We start from the raw sequence: 23312 nt of genomic DNA, 5'->3' as shown, positions 1-23312 counted from the left end.
ATATGTTCGCTCAGAGGCTAAGGAATCAGCCGAGTTTCAAAACTGTCATGGCAGCCAAAGTTATGCCACACTTGTTAATGTATTGCTGGATTCGTATACAAAAGTAATCTAAACAAAACAGATTTATGAACATGCACTGTCACACAGAGCAATGATAAATCCACCTCTCAGCTAGCGGGGAGCGTGTCTGTTTGGCATCAGCTCATAAAATATTTCAGCTTCAAGTTGAAGCATAAACTGATCTATGCTTAAAATATAATAGAGGTCAATAAGGAAAGATTGGGGAGTTTGGGTCTGTTATTTTATTTCTAAACCTGTGATAACATTTTTTAAAACTTTGTGTTAGACTTTTCAGCCACCCACAGGGAGGTAACTGGTCTGGCAAGGTTGGGAAAATCCAGAGTGTACACTAATGTAAACAGTCCCAGCCGTATCTGAGGGCGATAGTTGATTATAACTTCTTAGTCAAACCAATGACTGAAGAGGACACTCTCTAGACCTCCTAAACAAAAGATAAATGACATCTATTTTTAAATGCACAATGTCAATAAAAAGTCAAAACATTGACCTGCTGCTGGTAAAATCCTTGCCACTCCAGCGTGTGACAGTAAGCTTTCAGGTCTTGAGCGAAGGTGGTGCTGCCGTTGGTGATTGGTAGGTTTGGCAGCAGTTTCTGGACGGTGAGAGGGTCGGCATGCTGGTCAAGCAGCGTACGTACGATGGGCACTAGCTGGGAGAAAGTCTCAGGGTGCCCACAGTTGGTGCCATCTATTACACCTCCCGGCCACAAGGGGGCACCGAGCTGCCCTAGCAGGAAGCACACCTCCTCCCAACTCAGACACAACACTGTCTGGAGCAGGCTGTGGAGCTTAACGAAGGCCATCACACACACCTGAAAAGGGACAAGAGGCAAATTACTCGCCATACTTCTAACTGAAAGCCAAATCATACAGTTCTTGAAAAGATTAAGATATTTATTTCACTTATTTTTTCAGCACTTACCACATCTAAATCAACTGGATAGAATATCAAAGGACGAATATTCCTATTTATTACAATCCCAAATGTATACAATGATTTGAATAAATCTCAATCTGCAAAACAACTACAGCTTTAAGATGAATGTAATTAAGTAAAAATTACAATATTTTGTTCTGAAATTAAAAGTATAATATCACAAAAATCTTAACTACAAATACCTCATAACTGTCCTTCACTGCAGTACTTGAGTGAATGTACTTATTCACATTCCATCACTGAAATGAATACAGCTGTGTTACTGCTGCTTTTCATTTTATTTAAAAGTAGCTCCAGGCTTGCTTTTCCCCCCAAGAGAACAACAGCTGTAATGTCCGGGTGGCAATTATGTTAATACATTACAAACTTGACATTTTGAAGAACAAAATGGCTTTAGGGGGAGTTGTACTAGTCTGGAGATGAACACAATCGGGAGCATGTGATGGAAAGCCTTATGGTCAGTTCATTTATGACCGCTCGCTCAATCCCATAATCCTCCAGCAAGAGCAGCAGCAGCAGCAAGAGTCATAACTCAGAGGAGCTGCCCTTTCATACAGTACACTCCCTAAGAGGAATGACTGCAATGTCTTTGAAAAGAAACCCATAGAAGGTCTGGTATTTCTACAGTGGCTTTATCTGTGTGAACTTATCAAGCTAAATAAATAAACATGGAGAACCCATTTTCTTCTGCTTAGGCTGTAAGAAATATTTCATTTTTATAGTGATGCTCTGATACTTGATAAGATGATAGACAAAACGAGTTGTGGGCGCAGCTGACCTGTGATTGCTGCTGTTGGATATAGCCGGTGATGATACGCAGGCCTATCTGGGCCATTTCCTTAAGTTCGGTGTTCCCGGGGCTGCCGGGGGTGCTGTGCCAGGCCTGCAACCTGTCCAGCAGGTTCACCACCCCCTCGAAGATCTGCAACAGTCGTCAACAAAGGACTCAGTAACAAAAGGATAGACCTGTTTGCACACACTGGGGTATGTATGACAACATAAAGCCATTCAGCACATAAACTACAGTTTATACTGCATTTAAAAAGATGACTCAGTTACTACCTACACCCAGTCATGGCTCTCCACCCTCCAGTGGAGAAAACAACAGGACATGTTCATCTGAAGCTCAACTGGTAACTGACAACAACCACACCTAGCTGCCCTCCCTTTCTATTTAATGCGTAAGGGTGTAATGACATCAGTCACTGATGCTTTTAATATCCAGATAATTCATATTTTAGTGACTCATCTAATGCCCAAGCCAACTAAATTACATCATCACATCCTGATGACGCAGTCTTTAAAAGATTCATTATGCTTCTGAATAATTTTATTTCATGAAAACTGCATGCATTATGATGTTATGTTTAAATAAGTGAATAAGTGACAGTTTTTTCAGTGTTCTTATGTGTAAAACTTTAATGACACAACATTAATATTTAAACACTGGATGTAAGAATAATCACATTTCTTGGAGGACAACATCTGACTGATCTGTAGCTCAAACTGAAATCTGCTGTATTTCTTGTCAAAAAAATTATATAAATTTATTTCCAGAATGTTTTGAACGTTGCTCAAATGACTAACTGAGCATTTATAATTCATTACTGAAAAATGTGTATTTCTTCTTCTTCCTCATCTTTAGAGTTTGATCTTCTCCGTTAAAAATATGTGCAGTTTGATACTAAAAGGCTGTTTTTAAAATCACCTGCTGAAAGTGGAAAGTTTCCCTGCGTTCACTGAAAATCCAATTTTAAAGGGTGGGCCTACAAGAATGATTTGTGTCATCACAAGTAGTTTGGAGCCAATCCTGGTCTAAATACTCAACTCACACAAGTGCGATGTGGAATCACATCTTGTGACTATATTTGCATATTTATAGATTCTGATTTTTTTTAATGAAGGAGAAAGAGTATATATAATTTTAAAGATTTTACCAAGATAAATTAACTTTTTGTGGAAAAATCATACTAAACACAAATTAATATTCAAAGTAGAGTATTTTATATGCATCTTAAATGTATCCGGAGGAGGTGATCTTTAATTTTCGCCAGTGTTGGGTATTTACAGTGAGCAAGTGTGTAGCCTGCTTTTCATTGGTATGAAGTACTCTTTCAGTCTGTACAGATTTTCTTATGTAAGCAATTTTCATGGCAAAGAGAAACGACAAAAGACACCTAACATTGTTGAGGAATTGTGATTTACTACCTTAACCAGACCTATGTCTGATGTCAAGTTTCTTAATGTAATTTTTGTGTTAGAAATGCTTGGTAAGGTGTTCATAGCGTTGAAATCAGTTGACAGGTCATATGTGTAAGATGGGGTATGTGATGTACCTTTTCACTCCACAGTGTGTAATTGTCTGTTCCCTCAGCAAAGAGGAAATCCTGCAGTAGCCTGAGGAGCCTCACCAGGCTGGGACAGAAAGGCAGAGACACTCCCTGGGCGTCTCTCAGGTCTGACAAAGACGATTCCAGCATCATCTCCAAAAGACTGGCACATAGAGTGGCAAACAGACTTAAAATACTTCCACACAGTATCACATGATATTATTTCTGGATATCTGGACAAAAGATGACAGGTATTGAAGGTGTGGTTCAGTTTATTTTCCATTGCTAGACAGGTTTCATCGCCATTTCTGTGTTTATTCTCTGATGATTGAACATTTAAATGAGCGATGCTGACCTGCGTTTGATTTCATCAGGCGGGCGGACCAGTTGGCAGGATGAACCCAGTTTGGTGAGAACAGAAAAGACCTGTCCTCTTTCTCTCCACACAACGTCCCCGGCGCCATCTGCCCCGCTGCCACTCCATAGCACAGAGAAGATGATGTTTGTGAGCAGGTTGCACAGCTCCTCCTCTGGGGTCTGCTGTAACGCAAACTCCAGTCACTCCTCATGGAAAAGACTCAAACAAAACTACAAAGAGCATGATCATATCGCAAATTGTGCTTGAAATATCAGTGAAATCTGGGCTGAGAAAGCAGCCATACCTGTGGGTTGGACGTATTAGAGATTGTGTCTCCAGTTGGAGGGTCTGTCCCATAACTGGTGTCGTCCAGCACATTGGATAGACTGGAGCTCTTCCTGGGTCTGAGCGGTGGAAAAGGTTTGCAGTGCTCCAGAGGGGATGGTGTGTTTGTCAGACTACCTGCAGGGGTGTGTGAGCCAGTATCTCCCACACCGCTTAGCTCTAAATCAAAGGGTGAACCAAAGGGGGAGAGGGGCTGGTAGTCTCTCCCCTCCTCATCGAGGCGACACGAAGTGATGTCAACAGCATTGGAGAGGGAGGATGAGTGACTCTCCTGGTCCACTGAATCAAACGACTTGAAATGGAGGGAGCCCTTGAAGTTCTTCAGCGTGCCTCCACCTCCACTAGGAGGCGACTGGGATAAATCGGAGAATCCTTCCGAGATGTCCCGCTGGCCACCTTCATCCTCCGCGTCCTCAATGTCCTGTGAGTTGTGGTAGCTCAGGAAGACTTCTGAGCGAGAGTCCTCGATGACCAGGGACTGATCCCTGCGCAGTGGAGGCCTGTAGTTTGGCTCAAAGGAACTGTGGATGCTGGAGCCTGCAAGGCTGGCAGCGTGGGATTCGTAGGACTCTTTTACATAGAGCTTGGTGAGAACATCCTGCCAGCCAGGTTGTTTAGCGAGCTGCTTCACATAATCCTCATTGGAGTAGATCAGATAAAAGAGCTGAGGGAATACCAGAGAACACAGGGAGCCTTGTTTTCATTACTGAGGTTATAAATATGCTTTGAAGGAAACTTCACACTTCATGCAGAGCATGAATTACATTTGCAGACTGACCTTGCGACAGACATCCAAACGAACAGTGAGCTCAGCTTGATGGGACAGACAGATCACAGCCAGAAGGTCTCTGAAGCTAGGGTTCGCATCTGTGGGGAAGCAGCAAGTTTGATTTTGTTTCACAGTCATAATCAGCTCCCTATAGTGAGTGATGGGATCCTTCGTAAAACCACCTATACTAAGAAGTTTCTGTATTTGTCTTTTTTTTTTGCTCTTCTCAATGCTTTTATAGATGTGAGGTATTTGTAAAGATATTTTGTTTCTAACTCTGAAGTTTTTAGATGCTTTAACATTTATAAAAGACTCCTTTGTCATGTATTATAAAGTCATTAGGGACAGAGCCGTTTCATTACCTGTAGCAAGGACCTGCTCGTATAGACATCGCACGGTTGTCATGGTTACGGGAATGGCTTCGAGGCAACATACCAGTCCAAGATAGCCAAAATCCTTCAGCTTAATGCGCTGCTTGTTGCGCTCCGACACTCGCTCACTCTTGAGGATTTTGTATAGGACCTGCAACAAGTCAAGAAGTGGAGAACATTTGTCATTACAAAAGTGAGTGAGTGTTTGTCAAGTGTTATATTGAGCTATGATGAGAATAAGTCTGTTCAGTTGCTCTCACCCTGAAGACTCTCTCTCTGGCATCGTCTCCAAAGCTCGGGTTGAGCAGCAGACTGTAAAACTGCTCCACGCCCGACTCCAGCAGTACGGCCTGCACCTGCTCACGAGGAGGGCTGCTCCGCAAAAGCTCGTACAGGATGTCCAAGGCCCTCACCACCTGATTGACAAAGGAGTGCATGATGAAGACAGAAGGAAGACGTGGAGGAGGAAATACAGCAAGAAATGTGGATTACAGGGAGGGAAGCATTTGAAGTGAAGAAAGTTTGAAAATGCAAAAACATGAAGATAAAAAGGGTGTTGATGATCAGGGAGGGTGCATTTGGGAAATGGAAGAGAAATAGCACACTGAAAAGGTCAAATGATAACAATGTTAAATTCCCTGAAGAAAATCAGAGATAAGACATATTTTCACCACCTGCTGCTCCTCCCCTACAGTGAGAATGTATGCAAGGACACTGTGAAGTTCCTCTGGCGTAGGAGACTTGAGAAAGTCTTTCAGCAAGCTGAACAGAGAAGTCTGAATCGTCTGCTTCTCATCAGACAGACCGCTGCCATCTTTCTCCACACTACAAATCACCAAAGATGTTGAGTTGAGAAATCAATAAAGCTTCTAATGAGCAAAGTCACTGTATAAAACAGTAAACAACAAACATGAACGTCTATGAAGGCCTTATAACAACTCAATACAATTTCACATACATTGTGGTGGGAAACTATGTTTTAATTGAAAACCATATTGTGGATATCAAAGGTTTACCTGTAGTATGTGCGAATGGTATCCAGAATGTATTGAACCCCATACTTCCTCTTCAGGCGCTGCTTGCCTTTGTTTATCACAGATGACAGGTACTGGACATGAGCTATAGAAGAAAAAGAATCTCCCTTCAGTTTGGCATTTAGAAATGTCAGACCAATATGCAAAGTGCATTAATTTACAAAGCAGGGTACTGAAGTGTAGCTTCAGGCGCAGGTTTACTTTTAATCCTTCCCACTGCCTGAACTCCAAACATTAATGTATTCTATCTCTGCTCTATGGCGCTTTTAGCCTCCTCATGCTCCTTTCAGTCTTGGTGTACATATACATATAAAAGGGACACAAACAGCTTTGGTAGACATGAAAAGGTTCACAGGTGCGTTACTCAACAACGTGAGGGCTGCTTATGCCTTACCCAGACAAACGGCAAAATGGCTTTTAGTCCATATTCTGAAATCAAAGAGCAGGTGCTGGTAGAGTTGCTGCAGAAGTGGGCTGTTGCCTTCATGGAAAACCTGATCCAGCAACAGCTGACATGCCATCAAAACGTTCATGTCCATCATGCTGCCTGGAACCTGCGGCAGAGGAAGCAGAGAGGAGGGCAGTTAAAGTGTGTTTGTGTCTAAAATAAGTTTCCATTTATTTGGATTCATCTGTGTACAAGGATTTGTGTAAAGTCTGTGTTTAGAAACACTTAGAGGACTGTTGCATTTAGTTGAGTGCATATATATTACAAGTGCTGTATACTGTATATACTTAAATATATGTGTTTCTGTCTTTGTCGCTGCCAAACCTGGCCATGTGATTATTAGGACACAGTTTCCTTACAGGATGCTCCGCCTTAATGTCATACATTTCAACATATCCTGTCAAACAAGCAGCATGTCTGTGCTGCACCAGTGCAACACCCGATTGGCTTTACCCCTCAGAGATTCACATCTATTAACACTTTACAACAAACCAAACTTGTGAACTAAACCATATTAATTTATGCATCTAAAGAATCATTTTTGCTACACATGCCTCACAGAATTATGCCAACTGCACCTTTATGGGGCTCAACTGACAAATAATATTTGCTTTAAATCAAGACTTTATTGTCCATCACAAGCTAATGAGAACCTGTTTGATGTAACTCAACATCAAATACAGCAAAAGTCGCTTTGTCTGTAATTCTCAATATTAGTCAATAACTTTTTATCTCACAAAAGTGGCCTACAAAGGAGAATTCAATTTATCAGCAGATTTCTCAGAACTGAAAACCAAGCATCACAACTCAATCTGGCTACCGCTGTATGATTCATAATTTTTGTTTTAATCCACACGTCATTTTCCTATATTTCAAACAACAGATTTTGTTGCTCATATCTTTTGTCTTCAGTCAGAAAGGCCAAGCACTGCATACATTCCTCCGCACAAACATGTGATCCTGTCATTCTGAAAGAACCTCTTCTGTTTCAACAACACCATACCCATTCATTACGCAGCAATTACACAGCAGCAATACAACGGAAAAGGTCAAATATTCATTTTCAAATGGTAATCAGTTCTTTTTTGCAATTATTTCCTGCTTGCTGCAACACTTACTTTGCTGAGCATGGCCCCTATGATGCTTGGCCCGTGGATTTGCAGCAGGCTCTCTTGATTAACAGGGTGATGACGAATCAAGTTTTTCACCATAAGCAGGAAGGCAGCAATGCTGTTTCTCTCCAGTCTGCCCTCTGAAAGAAAAAAAATAGGGCAAAAGAACTTTTAAGATTTCCTGTGTTACCCACAGTCGTATTTATGCATCACAGAGCACCTTTATTGACATTATCATCTCTCAGGATGAGTCATCAGTCATAAGACATGATATTTGTCTCTTTTCTGTTGAGTATTTGCTCCATTTGTCTTATTTTGTTGATGTCAGATTCATACATGCTAAAAGCACACTGCTGCAAATGTTGTGACTCGGTGTGCCTGTGCTGCTTCTGAAATTGAACCTGTTAGCATTGATTTCATAATCATTACTATGTCTGTCTGCTGTATATTATAACATGTCTCCCCTTGACTGTCTAGCACATCCTTTTCGTCCTTAACTCATCATGTACCATGTGGAGACTCAAAGCTTTTCAAAACATCTCCAGAGTCTGAACTGCTCTGAAAAAAATATTTAACACTTGTTAAAGAGAGTTAACAGAGTTAAGAGTAACAGCAGAGTTAAACTTTAAAATGCAACTGCAAATTTAATATAATGTTCATCATAATGTACACACCAAATTTACACAGTTTTCTCACCCACTTCTAGTGGTATCTTGTCATGCATATAGCTTTAGATGTATTTGCTCAGGTTTTGAGATACCAGATTTCTGCTTACATCCAAAACAATGGAGGTTTTCCTTTGGATAACCCACACAACATGCTGTCATCAGTTTTCACAGGGACTATTTATTTTCTAAGAAAAAAGTTGTACCAATGAAAACTGTCCACATTGAGATCCAAGAAATGGGAAAATTGTCTGTGGAAAGACGAACTGCTGTTCAAATTTTTTTAAATGTCATTTAAACATGATAAATTATACTACACTCATCTCAATGACAGATATTTCAGAACCCACAGGCAAATAAAACAATCTATAATCAATGTAAACAATCTACATGGTTACACACCACAAAGGTTAAGTGAGAAAATGTGTTTTTTGTCATTTGGGTGAACCAACCATGTCATGAAGATACTATTATTTTATGTAACATATGGTGCAAGTAACAACCTGTGCAGCTAAACTAAACAATAACCGACCTGAAGACTTTGTCAGTGGCAGCAGCATGCTGGGGCCTCGAGGGGAGGTGAGCTCAGGTCCGAGCAGGTCTGAGATCTCTTGACCACCATTGTAAACCTGCTCGGCGTCACATACTTGCTCCAGCAGGGGCAACAAAACCCCAATACCGCCTACCACATTTACAACATCCTGCAGGAAAAAGATAAACATGACTTGCATTAATCCACTTCAGTACAGCCAATGCATATCAGAGACAAAATTCACAAAGGCAAGATGGCGAGGAAGGAAACTTTATAATTTAAATTGAAAAGAGTTTAAAAAGAAGCAGTTATAGAAATACAAAATGAAGGTGATAGGCAGAGACACACTGTGACAGAAAAGTGACTTCAAACTAAAAGGTTAACATCATAATAATGAAAATTTTAATAGTTGAATATCTAACCTTGATATCCCAGTTCACTACCCTGTGTCCTGTCAGCCTGCCATCGTATTGGTGGTTGGGAGACAGATCCAGACATATCTGGTTCTTGAAGGCCTGCACACACACACACAGGCGCACATATACACAACAATGTTTACAGCTACTATTTATAATATCTAACAGTAGTGCAATATAATATTTCTTTATGTCTTTCCCAGATTTCAGTGTGTCACCTGTGGAGTGTAGTAGAGCAGAAGCTTGCTGTTCAGATCAGATATCTCTCCATCCGCTTTGAATAAGGACACGTGGTTGGGGCCTGTGATGGAGAGCAGAAGGTAGTATAGGTCATAAAATATGCAAACATAACTTGGTGTACACATGAAAAATACTTGGTTTTCAATGGTCACAGGGGTATTCTTTAAACTGTGATTTTCTGTCTTCTGTCTGGTGATTCTGGAAGAGCTAAATGCTAAAATAAAGTCCAATTCTCAATGTGTATGATGTAAACAACAATATTTGATTTGCTAACAGTGCATGACCTACCTGCAGCATGTAGAGCCTTTGTGTGAGTTTGCTGCAAAGCCTCATGGCAGAGGAAGGCAGTGCCCAGGAGCCCATCTAGAGATGTGGGTGTTCCCCATTCTGTATCCTGCAATCCCGCTGGGATGGTGTGCACTGGGGAGTCACCAAAAGACCCCCAGCGGCCTCCAGCAAAGGAGGCTGGAAAGGACTGGGAACGCATGAGGGAGGGGGCATGGGCAGGGAAGGCAAACTCGGGCGATGGGCTGGAGGACGAGGTTGTAGGCAGATTGGGGGAGGTAGTGGTGGTAGTGGTTCGATGGCCCGCAGAGCCGATGCAGCAGGAGGTAAAAGGCTTCAGGGGACAGATGGAGAAGGGGGATGACGTTAGACTGCTACTAACTATTCAGGTATAATATATATGTCCATGACCAGGACACATTAGAGAGCTTTTTACGTTACCTCACTGAAAGATGGAAAGCGAAGTTGAGCAGTTTTGCGTTGCTCTCCATCGATGTAGATGGTGACAAGGTTCTGGCCAAAAGGACGGCGGCCCGGGATGTGGACTATAGCCACTGAATGCTGCAGTGAGGATGACAGCAATGAGTTCACAATGAATGATGTCAAAACTAAAAATGCTAATTTGTGCTAGAAGTTTGGTGCTTTAATGTTACATTTTTGCATGTTTCATAACCCGAGCTTTAATTAAACCTTCTCTACCCACTTATCTTTTCAGGTGGTGCACTTCATGACAATTATTATGTTCCAAGGTTACAAGCCCTGACAACAGCACTAAGAAAAAGGATGTGTGATTTTCTCCTTAATCTAATCAATTCTTATTTGGGAAAGGCTACTGTACTATGTGTGTCCACACTTACCCAGCATGAGTCAGCTAGTGGGTGCTCTGGCAATGCGACAGCCATGTAATCTTTCTTAGTGCAAACAGCCACAACCAGCACACCCTCCATGGTGAAGAAGGCTTCCAGCCCAGTTCCACTTGCTGTGAAGAAACTTTACGGAAGAAAAACAAACTGTTAAAAAATTGTAATAGAGAGCTATGCATATAAAAGTTTAAAAATCTTGAAATGTCCCTCTACCTGTACAGCTGCTTTCTCCGTGGTCCTTTTCCCATGTCATGCTGAGCTCCAGAGTTGGCAGGACGTTTACGGTTGTTAAAGTCAGAGTGACAGGAGCGGAACTCCATATTGAGGCAGAGCCAAGCATGAAAGGCAAAGCCACTTCCTGGCCACCGCTGGACTGTGGGCACCATAATACCTGCCATGGGGGGTGTAAGATCAAAGTACTGCAAGGCACTGTCCTGACCTTCTCTCGCTGCCATGGTCGAGAGCACCCGGATGATTCGAGTGCAGTAGGGGTGCACCCTCCCTACCACTGCAGCATTGTCTTGATCCACCCTGAGCAGTCTAAGCAGGCTCTTCAGCTCCTCTGGTCTCAGACACAGAGAGCCCAAGTCCTGCAGCAGTCCCAGCAGGGCGTCTGCACACTGCCTGTCCAGACATTGTGGCTGCGAGAGTACCTTCAGCAGAGCCACCACCATGCCTGCCTCCACAGCCACTGTGCGACAGGATAAGGAGCCACCGCACACAGCAGCCAGCCACTGAGCCACCAGCAGCTGAAGGTCCCGCTGACCAAACAGGTCAGGCAGCCATTGCAGGAGCAGCAGCAAGGGCTGGTCATTACTGATGCCCAAGTGATGTGCGTGGGCATGTTCTCCCTCCACTGCCTGGAGATGGAAAGCAACAAGTTGGGAGAGAATGAGGATAACATATGGACATAGTGACATGATTCATAATTTTGGGTTAATTAGCACTAACACATTTTAAATAGGTCATCAGTACGAGACATTGACTTCTGCTAACTGTGCTCAGTCGATAACAAGGAAAAGTGATTTTCACCATGTTCATTAGCTCCTGCAGCAGCCTTTTGGTGGGTTGACCTTGACTCTTGAGCACGTCAAACAGCTGGGAGTAGCCAATCCTCTCCTTGAAAACCTCCTGAGGGGGACGGACACAGAAATAGTCTGTAGTAAGCTGCTCCACAGGGTATAACTAGTTGGCACACTTCCTTACATTGGAAGGGGAATACAATGAGATTTCTTACATGAATGGATAACCGCATTTCTTCATCAGGCTCTAATTTTTGCTGGTATCATATGCATAACATATTTTACAGTATATTATGTTTAATAATGTTTGTACATATGTATGATAATCACACACATCCTTACCTTTGCAGAGGGAGAGTTACTCATTATAGCAGTGAGGACTCCTAAAGCATGAACTGTAATACTGTCTGATCCTTTCTCCCACACCTACATCAAAACAAGGAGGTATAGTTGATGGAGGCAATGCAGAAATAAAAGAATGCATCATCACAATGTGACACCAAAAGCCCCCCCAAAAGATGAACATTTAAACTGTACATGACCAAAAAGAAAACTTTCACCCAATAAAAGGAGGGATTTCAGATTATCACTATGTGTGCAGGAGGAAGTAAAGCACATTTCCACACCACAATTACTGGAGCAGACTGGGTCAAAGTAAGTGAACTACTGTACCAGTCACCAAACAATCGCCTCTTTGTTAATTACTGATAGGTCCCAGCATGCATAAACCAAAGCCAACCACCAAGAAAAAAAACTAAAAGAAAAAAAAACTCCAACTATTGCTGGAAAGAAGGCAACATCAAACTCCAGGACACGAGCCAGGTCTTTCATACAGGCAGCAGTCACGCGACAGAGCAGCCAAAATACAAAGAGAGAAGGAAAGACATGCATTGAAAAACAACTCATTTCATGCACTATGAAAAACCCAGCATGCTCCTCTTGCCCAGTGTTGTCAACAGGGAATTCAGCCTCTAATTATGAACGTGATATAATTCAACACTCCTACACAAGCAAAGATTAATCCTACAACTGTCTGAATCTTAACTTAACGTAGGCAAAGATAACACCAGTTTATATGTATTTCAAATGGGACTTCAGCAGAACAAAAATAACAGTGAATCACATGCAACATAAGCTGTACATGAACTCGCATTCCAGATGGACTGATACGACAGATAAAAAGGGAACTCCGGGTGATAATTATCATGTATATACCGCGCTACCTGTTTTATTTACAAATGAGTGTAAGCCAGACTTCCTGCCTTAAGCTTCCTGTTTAAAGACCTCAGAGCCGTGAACAAGTAGAAAGAAGGCTGAGTTTCCTGCTGACAGACCAATATCAACACCAATGGGGGAAAGTACCTGGTCCACTTCGACCTCTGTGAGTAAACGTGTAGTGAGGTCACACACAACCTCACGCTCCGGCCTATGCCTGTTGCTCTGAAAGAGCTACAGGACACACACAGGCAGGCATACACAAACACACACGCAGCACAAAAAGACAGACAATTAGACCACAAGTCATCTATAAAGAGGTAATAAATCCATGTTTGATCCCGTTCTCTTTAGGACACATTGTAGCTGTGTGGGGCAAAAAAAAGACTGTAGATTTACACATTTTTGTGATATTTTTCATTGAATAAACAGAAAGAGGTCAAACTGCAGATGTGGCATTCAGGCAAATAAGAGAGGAAATAGACATGAATAAAAGGACAGATTGACAGATACAAAGAGCTGACAGAGCAGACAAACACATTTTAGATGGACAAGGGTCTGACCTTGCTGTTCTGAATGAGCCTCAGGATGTGTTCAAAGCAGTTGTTGTTGAGAAAGACAGCCTGCAGGACTGGTCTGTCGGAGCACTGCAGGATCTCAGGAACAGCAGCTAAAAGTAACAACAAGACGGATGTTGAACACTGACTCATTTTATTTATCAGACACTGGGAAAATCGATTATTTGGCCCAACTGTGTTCAAACAAGGACTGCTTTATGCTCAGCTGGACTTGGAGATGGGACCTAGTGGAGATTTCCTTACTTAGCATTTGGCTCTGGAGGGAGATCAGGCTGTCCTCCCAGGTCTGCCTGTCTTGCTGGTCACTGCTAAGCGGCCGGTTCCAGTTGAGAAGCTGGAAGTAGCTCTCCAGTATAGTCTTGATCTCCACCTGCCGCTCTGTGGGGCTGCTGAAGTGCAGGAGGTGGATCATTGCAGTCAGGCACTGCAAGATCATCCGTGGGAGCCCAGTGTCCTTGGGTAGGGGGAAAGTCCGGCAGCACCACGCCCGCAGAACAGAGAACAGGTCCGTAACAGAGTGAGGGGTGATGGAAAGAAGACCATTTTTCTGCAAAAATACAGACAAAGTGACTCCCCCTGTAATCAGCTGTAATTTTCACTCAGTGTGTTTTCAGACTGAAGAATAATCACTGATAAAGAGGATAGCTAGATTAGCAGACCTTTCCTCCACTGATGACAGCACCCTGGAGATGAACCAGTCTGAGTGTGAGGAGCTCTGGGATCTGCTCACTATCCTGGAGACTTTCTGTAAACATGTATTCAAGAGTCAGTGTTATGCAAGACCAGTTAACACTGAAACACAATACATTAACGCAGTGCTGTCATGTTAGCATGCAAATATTATATATTTGTTTGTAGCATATATGTGTACGGAAAATTAATCAGTGGATGAGAAAAACTGACTACCAAACAACAAATAAAGAAAAAAATCCAAAGTTCATGCTAGAGTGGCTCAGCAAAACTCTACTGCAATGGGTTATGTCATTGGGGGTTATGTTAAAAGGAAAAATCTAAGCCTCACTTGTTGGTAAGATATTACACAATAAGCTCTTAACATTTCCAATTAGGACATGCTATTGCGAATAATCATACTGAAATTTGGACATACTGAAACTTGTCCAAGCTGAGATTTCCCCTGGTGCTTACAGATTGAAGCTAGTTGATCAAAAATGTGTTCCCATAATTAGAAATGCACTCCTGATAAATCTATATCACATAATTAGACACTGAATAATTAAGCTTCTGACCAAAACATAACACACTAACAGACTGGACTGAACACTGCATATGTATTTATGTTTCAATTTAAAAAGATTTATAAAAGAATGATTTGGGGGTGTGGGTGTGGATTTAAGTGCTTTTTTCAAGTCAAAGACACCAGATCTGAGCTGTGTTTAGGCTGTTGAAGAACAGTTTGATTCTCCTGGTATGTGAGGTCTGACAGAGATCATAGTGGTAGAGCAGACAAAAGGGAGTCTCTTACCATGGAAAAGAGCAGGCAGCTCTTCTGGCAGGGCCAGCGGGGAGAACTTATACTTGTTCCTCTCCAGCAAGCTAACCTCCTCCCTGTAACACACAAATCCTTGAGTCAAGGCACTCCCACTCACATCGCGCCTAGCCAGTGTGTGTCTACCACTGTTGGCTCTAATGAGGCTTGACTTTAAGGCTTAGAGGTAACAAGACCAGGTGTTGCGCATCACAAAAGGTTGAGCAAGATGTAAAATGCATATGATTGGGTGTTTGTGTGACTGAATTCATCATCCCACACATTCACTCAGGCAATCTCCAGTTTAAACACACTTACCCTGCCAGGCGTCTCCTCCACGTCTGATATGGATCAAACAAACTCTCACACAGCTCGAGTCCATACAGCACAACTGACTGCAGGGACAACTGCTCCCCTTTTCCCTTCTTTAGCTGATGAGCATGTACAACATGAAAAGTTAAGACACACTCAACTCATCCTTAGCACAGATATACCTGTTTCTTTTAAGATACAACAAATACAACACATTCCAGTATAATGAATAGGTCAACTACACACCTACTTCTCTTTTCTTTTTTCTGTAAACTAGTTCTGTTACTTCTGCGTAAGTATGTCACACACTATAAATAGAGTGAATTGTGTGCAAGCTCTCTGTCTCTTTACTGTATATCACATCTCTGTCCAGTTTGTCTAAAGGCACCAAATCATCTTTGCATACTGAGCATTACTTTGAAGCCTCACCATTAATCACTGAAATATCTGTGCTGTTTAAATTATAAATGCCTCACCTGCTCCAGACAGAAATTTAAAAGCTTGATAGTTTCAAAAATAAAACTGGGGATCTTGTCTGGGTCGATGTTCTCCATATTCCTAGAGGTAGAAAGTAGAGAGAAACTCATGCAATTCAATGTTAACAAACTCTGTATGGTGCTTACCCAAGATTTCTGGTAAAAATACAGTGAATGTACACAATGCAGGAAAACTTCCTGACACCGAGTTGCAGCCTCGTTGCACAATCTGTAATGCAATTTCTGGAAAAGCTGTTTGTAATTCATCAGCCTCCCTTCATCTCCTTCTCCTCCTTTGTTGTTCAGTCAAGGATCAGCCAACATTAACTATTTTTGTAAAGAGTACATATTTTTTGTGTCTCTTACTTACAGAATATTGTCTACTCACTAAAAGTCTTACGGTCTCATTTTTAGTGAAACTCGGAAAGAAATCTTTGAATGGTCCAAATTGTTGTTTGCTGCATATTATCTATAATTTATTTGAATCAGTGGTGTAATTAGGACAACAATGCCGTTATGTAACGCGGTCACAATGATAATATGAAGCATATACAGCAGACTGGGCTCTCACCTGCAGACAATAATGAAGAACTTGATGAGGAGCAGCGGGTGCGGGGTGCTGCTGTTGTGCTCGGCGCCTGTGAGGTGTAGTGCACTGTGCCATAGCTGCGTGCTGAGGAACACCAGGACCTCCCTGGGGAGCAAGGGCACCTCAGAGCTGCATTCTTCCAGCCTGAAGGATGGGAGAAGGGAGGGGATGCAGTAGGAAAGAGGCAAAGGGCGTTCTAATAGGATCTGCGTTTACACATAACATAAACATGTCCAAATGGTAGCTATCGCTACAGAAGGTCAGAGTTCATCCAGCTTTGGTGGGCTTCTGGCTACACAGTTTGTGTAAAATAAATAACTGTTACTACTCACCTCCGAGGCTCCAGTGACTGCACATCAATGAGCCTCTCGAAGGACGCAACAAACGCCTCCAGCCACTGCTGCAGATAACCCACGTCTTTCTGCAGGGAGAGGAAAGAGCATGTAAAGTAAGTGAACCGCCAGATCCTTCCAGGCACATGCACAGTGTTAGTAAACAATGCTGGAGGTGAAAAAAGTGTATTGTAAAAAAAATATCAATATGACCTTTGGTTGTGCTCGAGTTGTCGCTGTGTATTTAACTATGGTACACCAAAAAAAACAAAAAAACACGGCACTGACTAAATCTTATGACCTGCTTTCTGTAACAGGATGTTGCAAAGAGATGTAACTCACAGAGAGGAACACATGAGCCATTTTTTTCCTTTTTCAAAGCAGAAAGGTTAAAAGAAACATACATTTTCCTTTCTTTAAACTCTGTATCAATGATAAGTGACATGCACAGAGTAACATAAAGGACACCGTGGTAAGCCCGCACTAACAACTTTTTCTCTAACAGTTCATTGTCTTAAATTAGTCATCCTTGCATTACTGCATACTTATAGTGTCATTTAAGACAGATAAGGGCTGTTGTTTACATACAACAATTTTTATCTCCGCTTTAATCACCCTCTGCAGTGCAACATATCCTGCCACTCTCCCCTCAGTCTCTCCATCTCACGTCAGACTGAGTAGCACAAATGTCAGACAGGTCACCAAAGAAACAGGTCAATGTTGCATTAAAAAAAATAAAACATTCACCAGACATATGCCAAATGTTAAAGTTAAGTTCAGCTGACTCACACACATGGTTCTTCTTGTGAGAACCCAGTGTTTCAATATGAAAACACAGCAACACACAGAACATTTAGAAATGTTCCCTGATGCGCTGTGTGATTGAACAACTTGAACATTTTGATTAGCTGAGCACGCACAAAGCCACTATTGCTCCGAGGCCACCGTTGCTGATTTGTCAAGAGCAGGCGGTGTGAGGGAAGACATGAGTTGCTTCAGACTGATTGACTCACTGTACACAAATAACATACAGTACCGTAAACAGCACATGGTATAACAATCCATTAGGGTACTTCCCCTAAGCCGACAAGCAAATACTGTAGGTAAAACAATTAGCAATGTATGTGGTGATGCAGCTTCAGAAGTTAAACCAGGAGGAAAACTTTAAGTACAAAGCTCTGGCATAGTACTGCGGTTACGCATTAAGAGCTTGATGCATGTCTAATGTATAACTACTGTAATGGTCTCTGTTGCTCTGCTAAGAGTAAAATAAAAATGGAAATGGAGAACTCGTGCAGTTGACCCTGAAAACATTCTGCATCTGTCTTTCTTATGCCATCATTAATATAAAATGTACATTACCAACTGGCATTGAGTTATGTGCCAGTCCATCTCTCATTGTATGTGGCAGAGCAGGGTGCCAGGTTCTTGTGAACCCAGTCTCAGATTAGTCTTCAGTGTAGCCAGCGTAGTCCACAGTCAGCACCTCAGCTGCACATTGCTCCTAAACCAGCACCAGCATCTGACTCGCTTGTTTCTTGTCTCCCAACGTCAAGACAGAAACCAGGAAATGACATGTCACTCTAACCGAGACGTATTTCCTTCATACTCGTCAAACCCTTCCTCTTTTGCTTTACTGCTCGTTGTGAGCAGATAGGAGGGAGGCCTCTGTTAAAAAACACAACGATGAACCAGGACTGTGCTTACACTTTCTAAATTTGACACAACAAAAAGTTGTTGCAGGAGAAACCGCAAAGCATTGAAATTCAGCTTGTGGAAAATGTATCACTGAGTTGAATGTGCAAACAGAGCATGATGTACATTCTGGATGCCATGAATGCTATTTTATAAAGGAACACTGTATTTGTAATTGGAGAGAACTTAGTTCATAAGCCTTTACCTTGTCACTGTTGGCTTTAAAACTAAATCTGATTAGCAATTTTGAGTAATTGCAGTAAAATGAGATTAATCACACAAACATTTTATAAAAAAATCTCTGCATGCACACTTTGAAAACAGGAAGCTCTGAACAACCTATTGTTTAGTGCCTCCAACATCTAGACAATCAGGTATTTGACAATTGTGTAGGAGAGGCTAGGACAGTTTGTTTAATTTTCCAATTAAATATACAGTTAACGAATCCTCCCTAACATTACTTTAGGTTATAATAACAGGTTTTTATGATGATGATGACACCCTGCACAGGGTGCGTCACCGATTAAAAGTGGAACCCTCAATGTTTAAGGACATACTGCAATCAAGGCTAGCTAGGTGGTAAGGTTTGGGATTTATTAGTTTGTAGTAAGTTCATTTTTTTTCTGCTTCCTGTGGAGTGGGGATACTTTGCCTTGTTGTTCAGCTACGTTGAAACTGGGTGGATTGTTGTTGTATGATACAAAAATTAGATGACAGATAGGAAGTGAGAGTGATTTGCCAATGAGAAGTAAAACCAGGGCAATACATCACGTTTTTTACAGAAATATTGGAACAGACACCTGGTAGAACCTTGTATGTCTTTACTCTTAACAAATCCCTTACAATAGTACTACTGATCAACACCTTTAAATAAATATACACTCTGCACTTGTAGTCCAATCAGCTTGTTTCCCTTGATATTGCCCAGAGCAACCAGCACAATGATTCATTCAATTTGTTTTTGCACAAAGAGGCAAATAAAAGACACTATTAGAACAGATGTCACCAACCAAACATGATGTACCGACCCCTATAAACTGTGCCATTTATCTCCGTTTTCTCTGCACATGGCCAAGCAGCTGTACCGCTCTCTGCTGCTTGGCATTCTGCTTCGCTTCAGCTTCCTGCACGAGTGAAAGCAAAGAACACTTTGATTTTCCTGGTTGGCTCTTCTGTTGGTAAACAGGGGAGATCGAAGCACACAGGGAAATTCAATCACAGGACCCAAAGGAAAGTCATAGTGAGCTGCAGGGATGGTTGTTGTTGTTGTTGTTGTTGTTGTTGTTGTTGTTGTATTTCTCCAGTATACTGACATGCATCTTAGCATCATCAGTAACTGAGACAAAGACATAGTAGAGTGACTGACTACGTGGTGACAAGCCAGGAAATGTGACTTATTTTGTCTTCCTAGCAAGCAGAGGAGTTTCACAGCTGTGTAGGCGAGTGGTAGTCGGGTTGTCACTGTGGTCATCTCTGCCACTACAAGCTTTAATTAATCGTCGTCCCCGAGAGCCTCTCAAGCTAATGATCACGAGATAATCACACACAATTTGCATGCCAGCCTGACATCTTACTGTATCCACATTGTTGTGTAGTGGATGAGAAAGATATTTATTTGTTTCTCATTTCCATCCATAATTATGACATGTCGAAGGTCTGTATTTTTACATGATTATGTGTGTGTTTTGGATCAGCTCTTTGTGCTTTAGGCTGTGGACACTGTTAGCCACATGCAGGCTTTTTTTGTGTCAGGTAGCCTGAATGCTGCATGTGAACACATCATGCTTACGAAATAACATGAAATATTCTGCCAGTAAATTTTATAAAAAGACCTCAATGAATTTCTCATTGCTGAACTGAGTAATTTTATTTGACTAATTACTATTTTTCAATTATTCATAATTCATCCTGAAAAATACACAAAATGTGGTTTCTGCTTCTCAAATATGATTATTATTGTATATATTGTTTTTTTCTATTTTGTATCATCAACTGAAAAACTTTTTTTATTCTTTTTTTGGACAAAAAGGACAACTTGAAGACATAACTTTGAGCTCTGGCATTTTTTTAACAGACAATTTAACTGGGCAAAGTTTTTCAATAAATATTAATATTGTGAAATTCATCCTCAAAGCAATCAGTGGGGAATATAACCACTAGCTGCAGCCCTACAACTGGCATGTACTAGGGCTGGGCAATATATTGCTATTATATCCATATTGTAATATAAGACTACATATTGTCTCAGATATTTGATATCATCATATTGTGATGTGGCAGAAGTGTTTTAAAGGCTTCATTACAGTAAAGTGATATAATTTCCTGAACTTACCGGACTACTCTAGCTGTTCTATTTTTTGCCTTCGCCTACTTAGTCAATATATCAATATTACTGATGAATATTTATCAAAAATCGAATTGTGTGAATATTTTGTGAAAGTAACAATGGTCGTCCTTACAGTACTGTAACAACATTGATATTGGAGTATTTGGTCAAAAATATCATTGCATTTCATTTTGTCCATATCGCCCATCCCTAATCATTACCAAACAAAACTCATTAAAATATTGTCAAAGTCCAGTTTAACACTATTTCTGTTTAGTGACCTGGAGAAAAGAACCTGCATGTTTAATAACAATACATTTTTGAATGTCTTCAGACACGATCTGACAAGCTATGTTACTCCCTCTGTGATTAGATCAGACTCTTCTCTGTATGCCCATACCTGTCGGGTATGAGTATTTGATGATGGTCTGAAAACATTCTCTGATATGAGATACAAAGTCCTGAAATAGTGCCACTGAAGCTGGTTTTAACTCCAGTAGATGAAATACACAGACTTGTGCTGCCCACTTTATGAAGGTCTTATGTCCTGCCTACCAAAAAGCATGCACATTGCCAACATACACGTATATAAATATATGCAATGGAATGTACATGTCAGTGGTGATTTATCCATATAGTGCTGTATCGACTTTTAGCATAAGTAAAAATAAAGTTCTGTATAACAATGGCTTTTCCACATTTCACATCAGTCATAAACCTCAGCTGATCCAAAAGTCTTGCGAGGGGTGTGTGATTTCTTGCACAATTGGAGGAAGCAGAGCTCCTTTATCACGTACAAGCCTGAGCAAGTTTAGCTTCTTTCTGCAAATACAGATGTCTTAGCTATTTACTCAAATGTTGTAATCAGCTGTTTAGATGTATCATGTTTCTACTGATTGGTTCAATCACTGCACTACCTGTGTCATTTTCCAAAAGAAATGTCACTTTTTTCATTCTTTCTACGTTTAATTACAGCATTACAGTCAACAACACACACACAACCTGAATACATACAGAATTATAGAGAGATCTGTTGCTTGTTGTAAAGCCACACTGCCTGGGTGTGTTTGTTGTAACTCAAACAATTTCAGGCCATAGCCACAATACTGTAAGTAAAGAAGACGTGTTTATAGTCCTAACAAAAAACCCCAACAACAATTAAACTAATCTGCAGCATTCAAAGCTTCACTTGGTATGTGATAAGTAAGAAAACAGCATTGTAGTAAGAGTTGGGATGTGTCCAGTTTGAGAAAGATATTGTCTTAGTTAACTTGACAAACAGGCAGATAACAAAAAACCTGACATCCAGTGGCATGTTACAAGTCTGTAGGAGAGGCAGGTTTATTGTTCTCTGAAGTGGTTCTGCTGCCTTTCTGCAGCCTATTGTTTTCCACTGAGTCACATAAGGTGGTGACGTTTAATACTGGGCTCAATTAAATCCCTTTCCTCTGTCATCATTCACCATAGTCTGGCAATCAAAGCAGGTAATTTCCAAAAATGTTAAAATCTACTTGTGAGAACGCTTGGAAATCTATGTGTCTGTCTAGTGAAAATGTGTAAGAAAAAAAAAGGGGCTATAATAAACTTAGTTCTTAGAGCACTGAGGGTAACTGAAGAGTATCTGAGGGCCAGGAGGCAGCTTAATGAGGAAGTGGTCTCACACACTGAGATGCTAGACAGCTGTCACAGCCAGATTCAGGCCAGACACACACACATACACTAATGACTCTTATTGGCAGTGGGTTATTTGTGTCAGTGCCTACACCTTGTGGGTTTTGTTAAAGACCGTAGCACAGCCATGAAATTCCACCAAATCTACAGTTTTCAGCAGCCAAGAGGAGAAGTGACAGGGCGGATTAGAAACACACTTCCTCTGGGATCTGCCCAAAGTGACTACAATGACCACTTTGATAGCAAGCTCTGCAAGAGGCGATACACTTTTTGTTCACTTTTGTCATCCAAATTACCCACACTGCATTTAGGGCATTTTGCAGTTATTTAAGCTTTGACTTTAACCCCGTTTTAAAGTCTTTGGCAGGTATCCCAGATTGGGATAAAACAAAATTCAATAAAAAAATATGTAATGAAAAATGTCCTTGTCTATCACTGGACTTTATCCTTATCAAGAAAGTAGCCTTTGTATCTGCTGTGATGATAAGAGAGGAGTCCATGCCCCACAGTGAACATACAGTACAACTTGGAAAGATGTCTCCTCCTATTTTCTGTCCTCAGGCATGGAAGCAGATTGCAAACACATTAAATAATAATACTTGATTTATGGCCAAACTGTCTTTCTCCTTCAAGAAGAGACGTGCCATGAAAGCATCTGCAAAATCATTTTTCTATTCATTTGATTTCATCCTTATTATCAATATATTGCACCGTTATGAACAATCATGAGCTGCATTCCCACCCACAGTGGGCAACATTTGAAACCAAAATACCATACGAAGCTATTTAACACTCAATATGGGGATTGTGCCAAATTTAAGCGGC

The 23312-nt window shown here is 41.2% G+C and overlaps 1 protein-coding gene across 2 annotated transcripts in view; it reads right to left on the bottom strand.

Moving 5' to 3' along the window:
- nbeal2 (neurobeachin-like 2) overlaps positions 1 to 23312 on the bottom strand; it is a 35335-nt gene that overhangs the window by 10786 nt on the left and 1237 nt on the right. Inside the window, exons 2-31 of one of the 2 annotated variants that reach the window (XM_062422000.1) lie at positions 16796 to 16884; positions 16446 to 16607; positions 15875 to 15956; positions 15405 to 15517; positions 15084 to 15166; positions 14260 to 14345; positions 13844 to 14147; positions 13586 to 13692; positions 13170 to 13256; positions 12150 to 12233; positions 11818 to 11916; positions 10999 to 11645; positions 10780 to 10912; positions 10364 to 10483; positions 9926 to 10256; positions 9616 to 9698; positions 9404 to 9496; positions 8982 to 9150; positions 7791 to 7924; positions 6619 to 6778; positions 6207 to 6309; positions 5865 to 6015; positions 5451 to 5606; positions 5182 to 5341; positions 4829 to 4917; positions 4010 to 4714; positions 3703 to 3887; positions 3354 to 3510; positions 1796 to 1939; positions 569 to 892 (exon numbers count right to left, since the gene is read on the bottom strand). In XM_062422000.1, coding sequence (XP_062277984.1) covers positions 569 to 892; positions 1796 to 1939; positions 3354 to 3510; positions 3703 to 3887; positions 4010 to 4714; positions 4829 to 4917; positions 5182 to 5341; positions 5451 to 5606; positions 5865 to 6015; positions 6207 to 6309; positions 6619 to 6778; positions 7791 to 7924; positions 8982 to 9150; positions 9404 to 9496; positions 9616 to 9698; positions 9926 to 10256; positions 10364 to 10483; positions 10780 to 10912; positions 10999 to 11645; positions 11818 to 11916; positions 12150 to 12233; positions 13170 to 13256; positions 13586 to 13692; positions 13844 to 14147; positions 14260 to 14345; positions 15084 to 15166; positions 15405 to 15517; positions 15875 to 15956; positions 16446 to 16607; positions 16796 to 16884 — 5340 coding nt within the window. The remainder of the gene's footprint in view (positions 1 to 568; positions 893 to 1795; positions 1940 to 3353; positions 3511 to 3702; positions 3888 to 4009; positions 4715 to 4828; positions 4918 to 5181; positions 5342 to 5450; positions 5607 to 5864; positions 6016 to 6206; positions 6310 to 6618; positions 6779 to 7790; positions 7925 to 8981; positions 9151 to 9403; positions 9497 to 9615; positions 9699 to 9925; positions 10257 to 10363; positions 10484 to 10779; positions 10913 to 10998; positions 11646 to 11817; positions 11917 to 12149; positions 12234 to 13169; positions 13257 to 13585; positions 13693 to 13843; positions 14148 to 14259; positions 14346 to 15083; positions 15167 to 15404; positions 15518 to 15874; positions 15957 to 16445; positions 16608 to 16795; positions 16885 to 23312) is intronic. The other variant, XM_062422001.1, reaches the window with a different exon arrangement.

This window comes from Scomber scombrus, chromosome 7, assembly GCF_963691925.1.
Source record: "Scomber scombrus chromosome 7, fScoSco1.1, whole genome shotgun sequence".
Taxonomy (NCBI): domain Eukaryota; kingdom Metazoa; phylum Chordata; class Actinopteri; order Scombriformes; family Scombridae; genus Scomber; species Scomber scombrus.
This window is presented reverse-complemented; position numbering and strand designations above follow the sequence as displayed.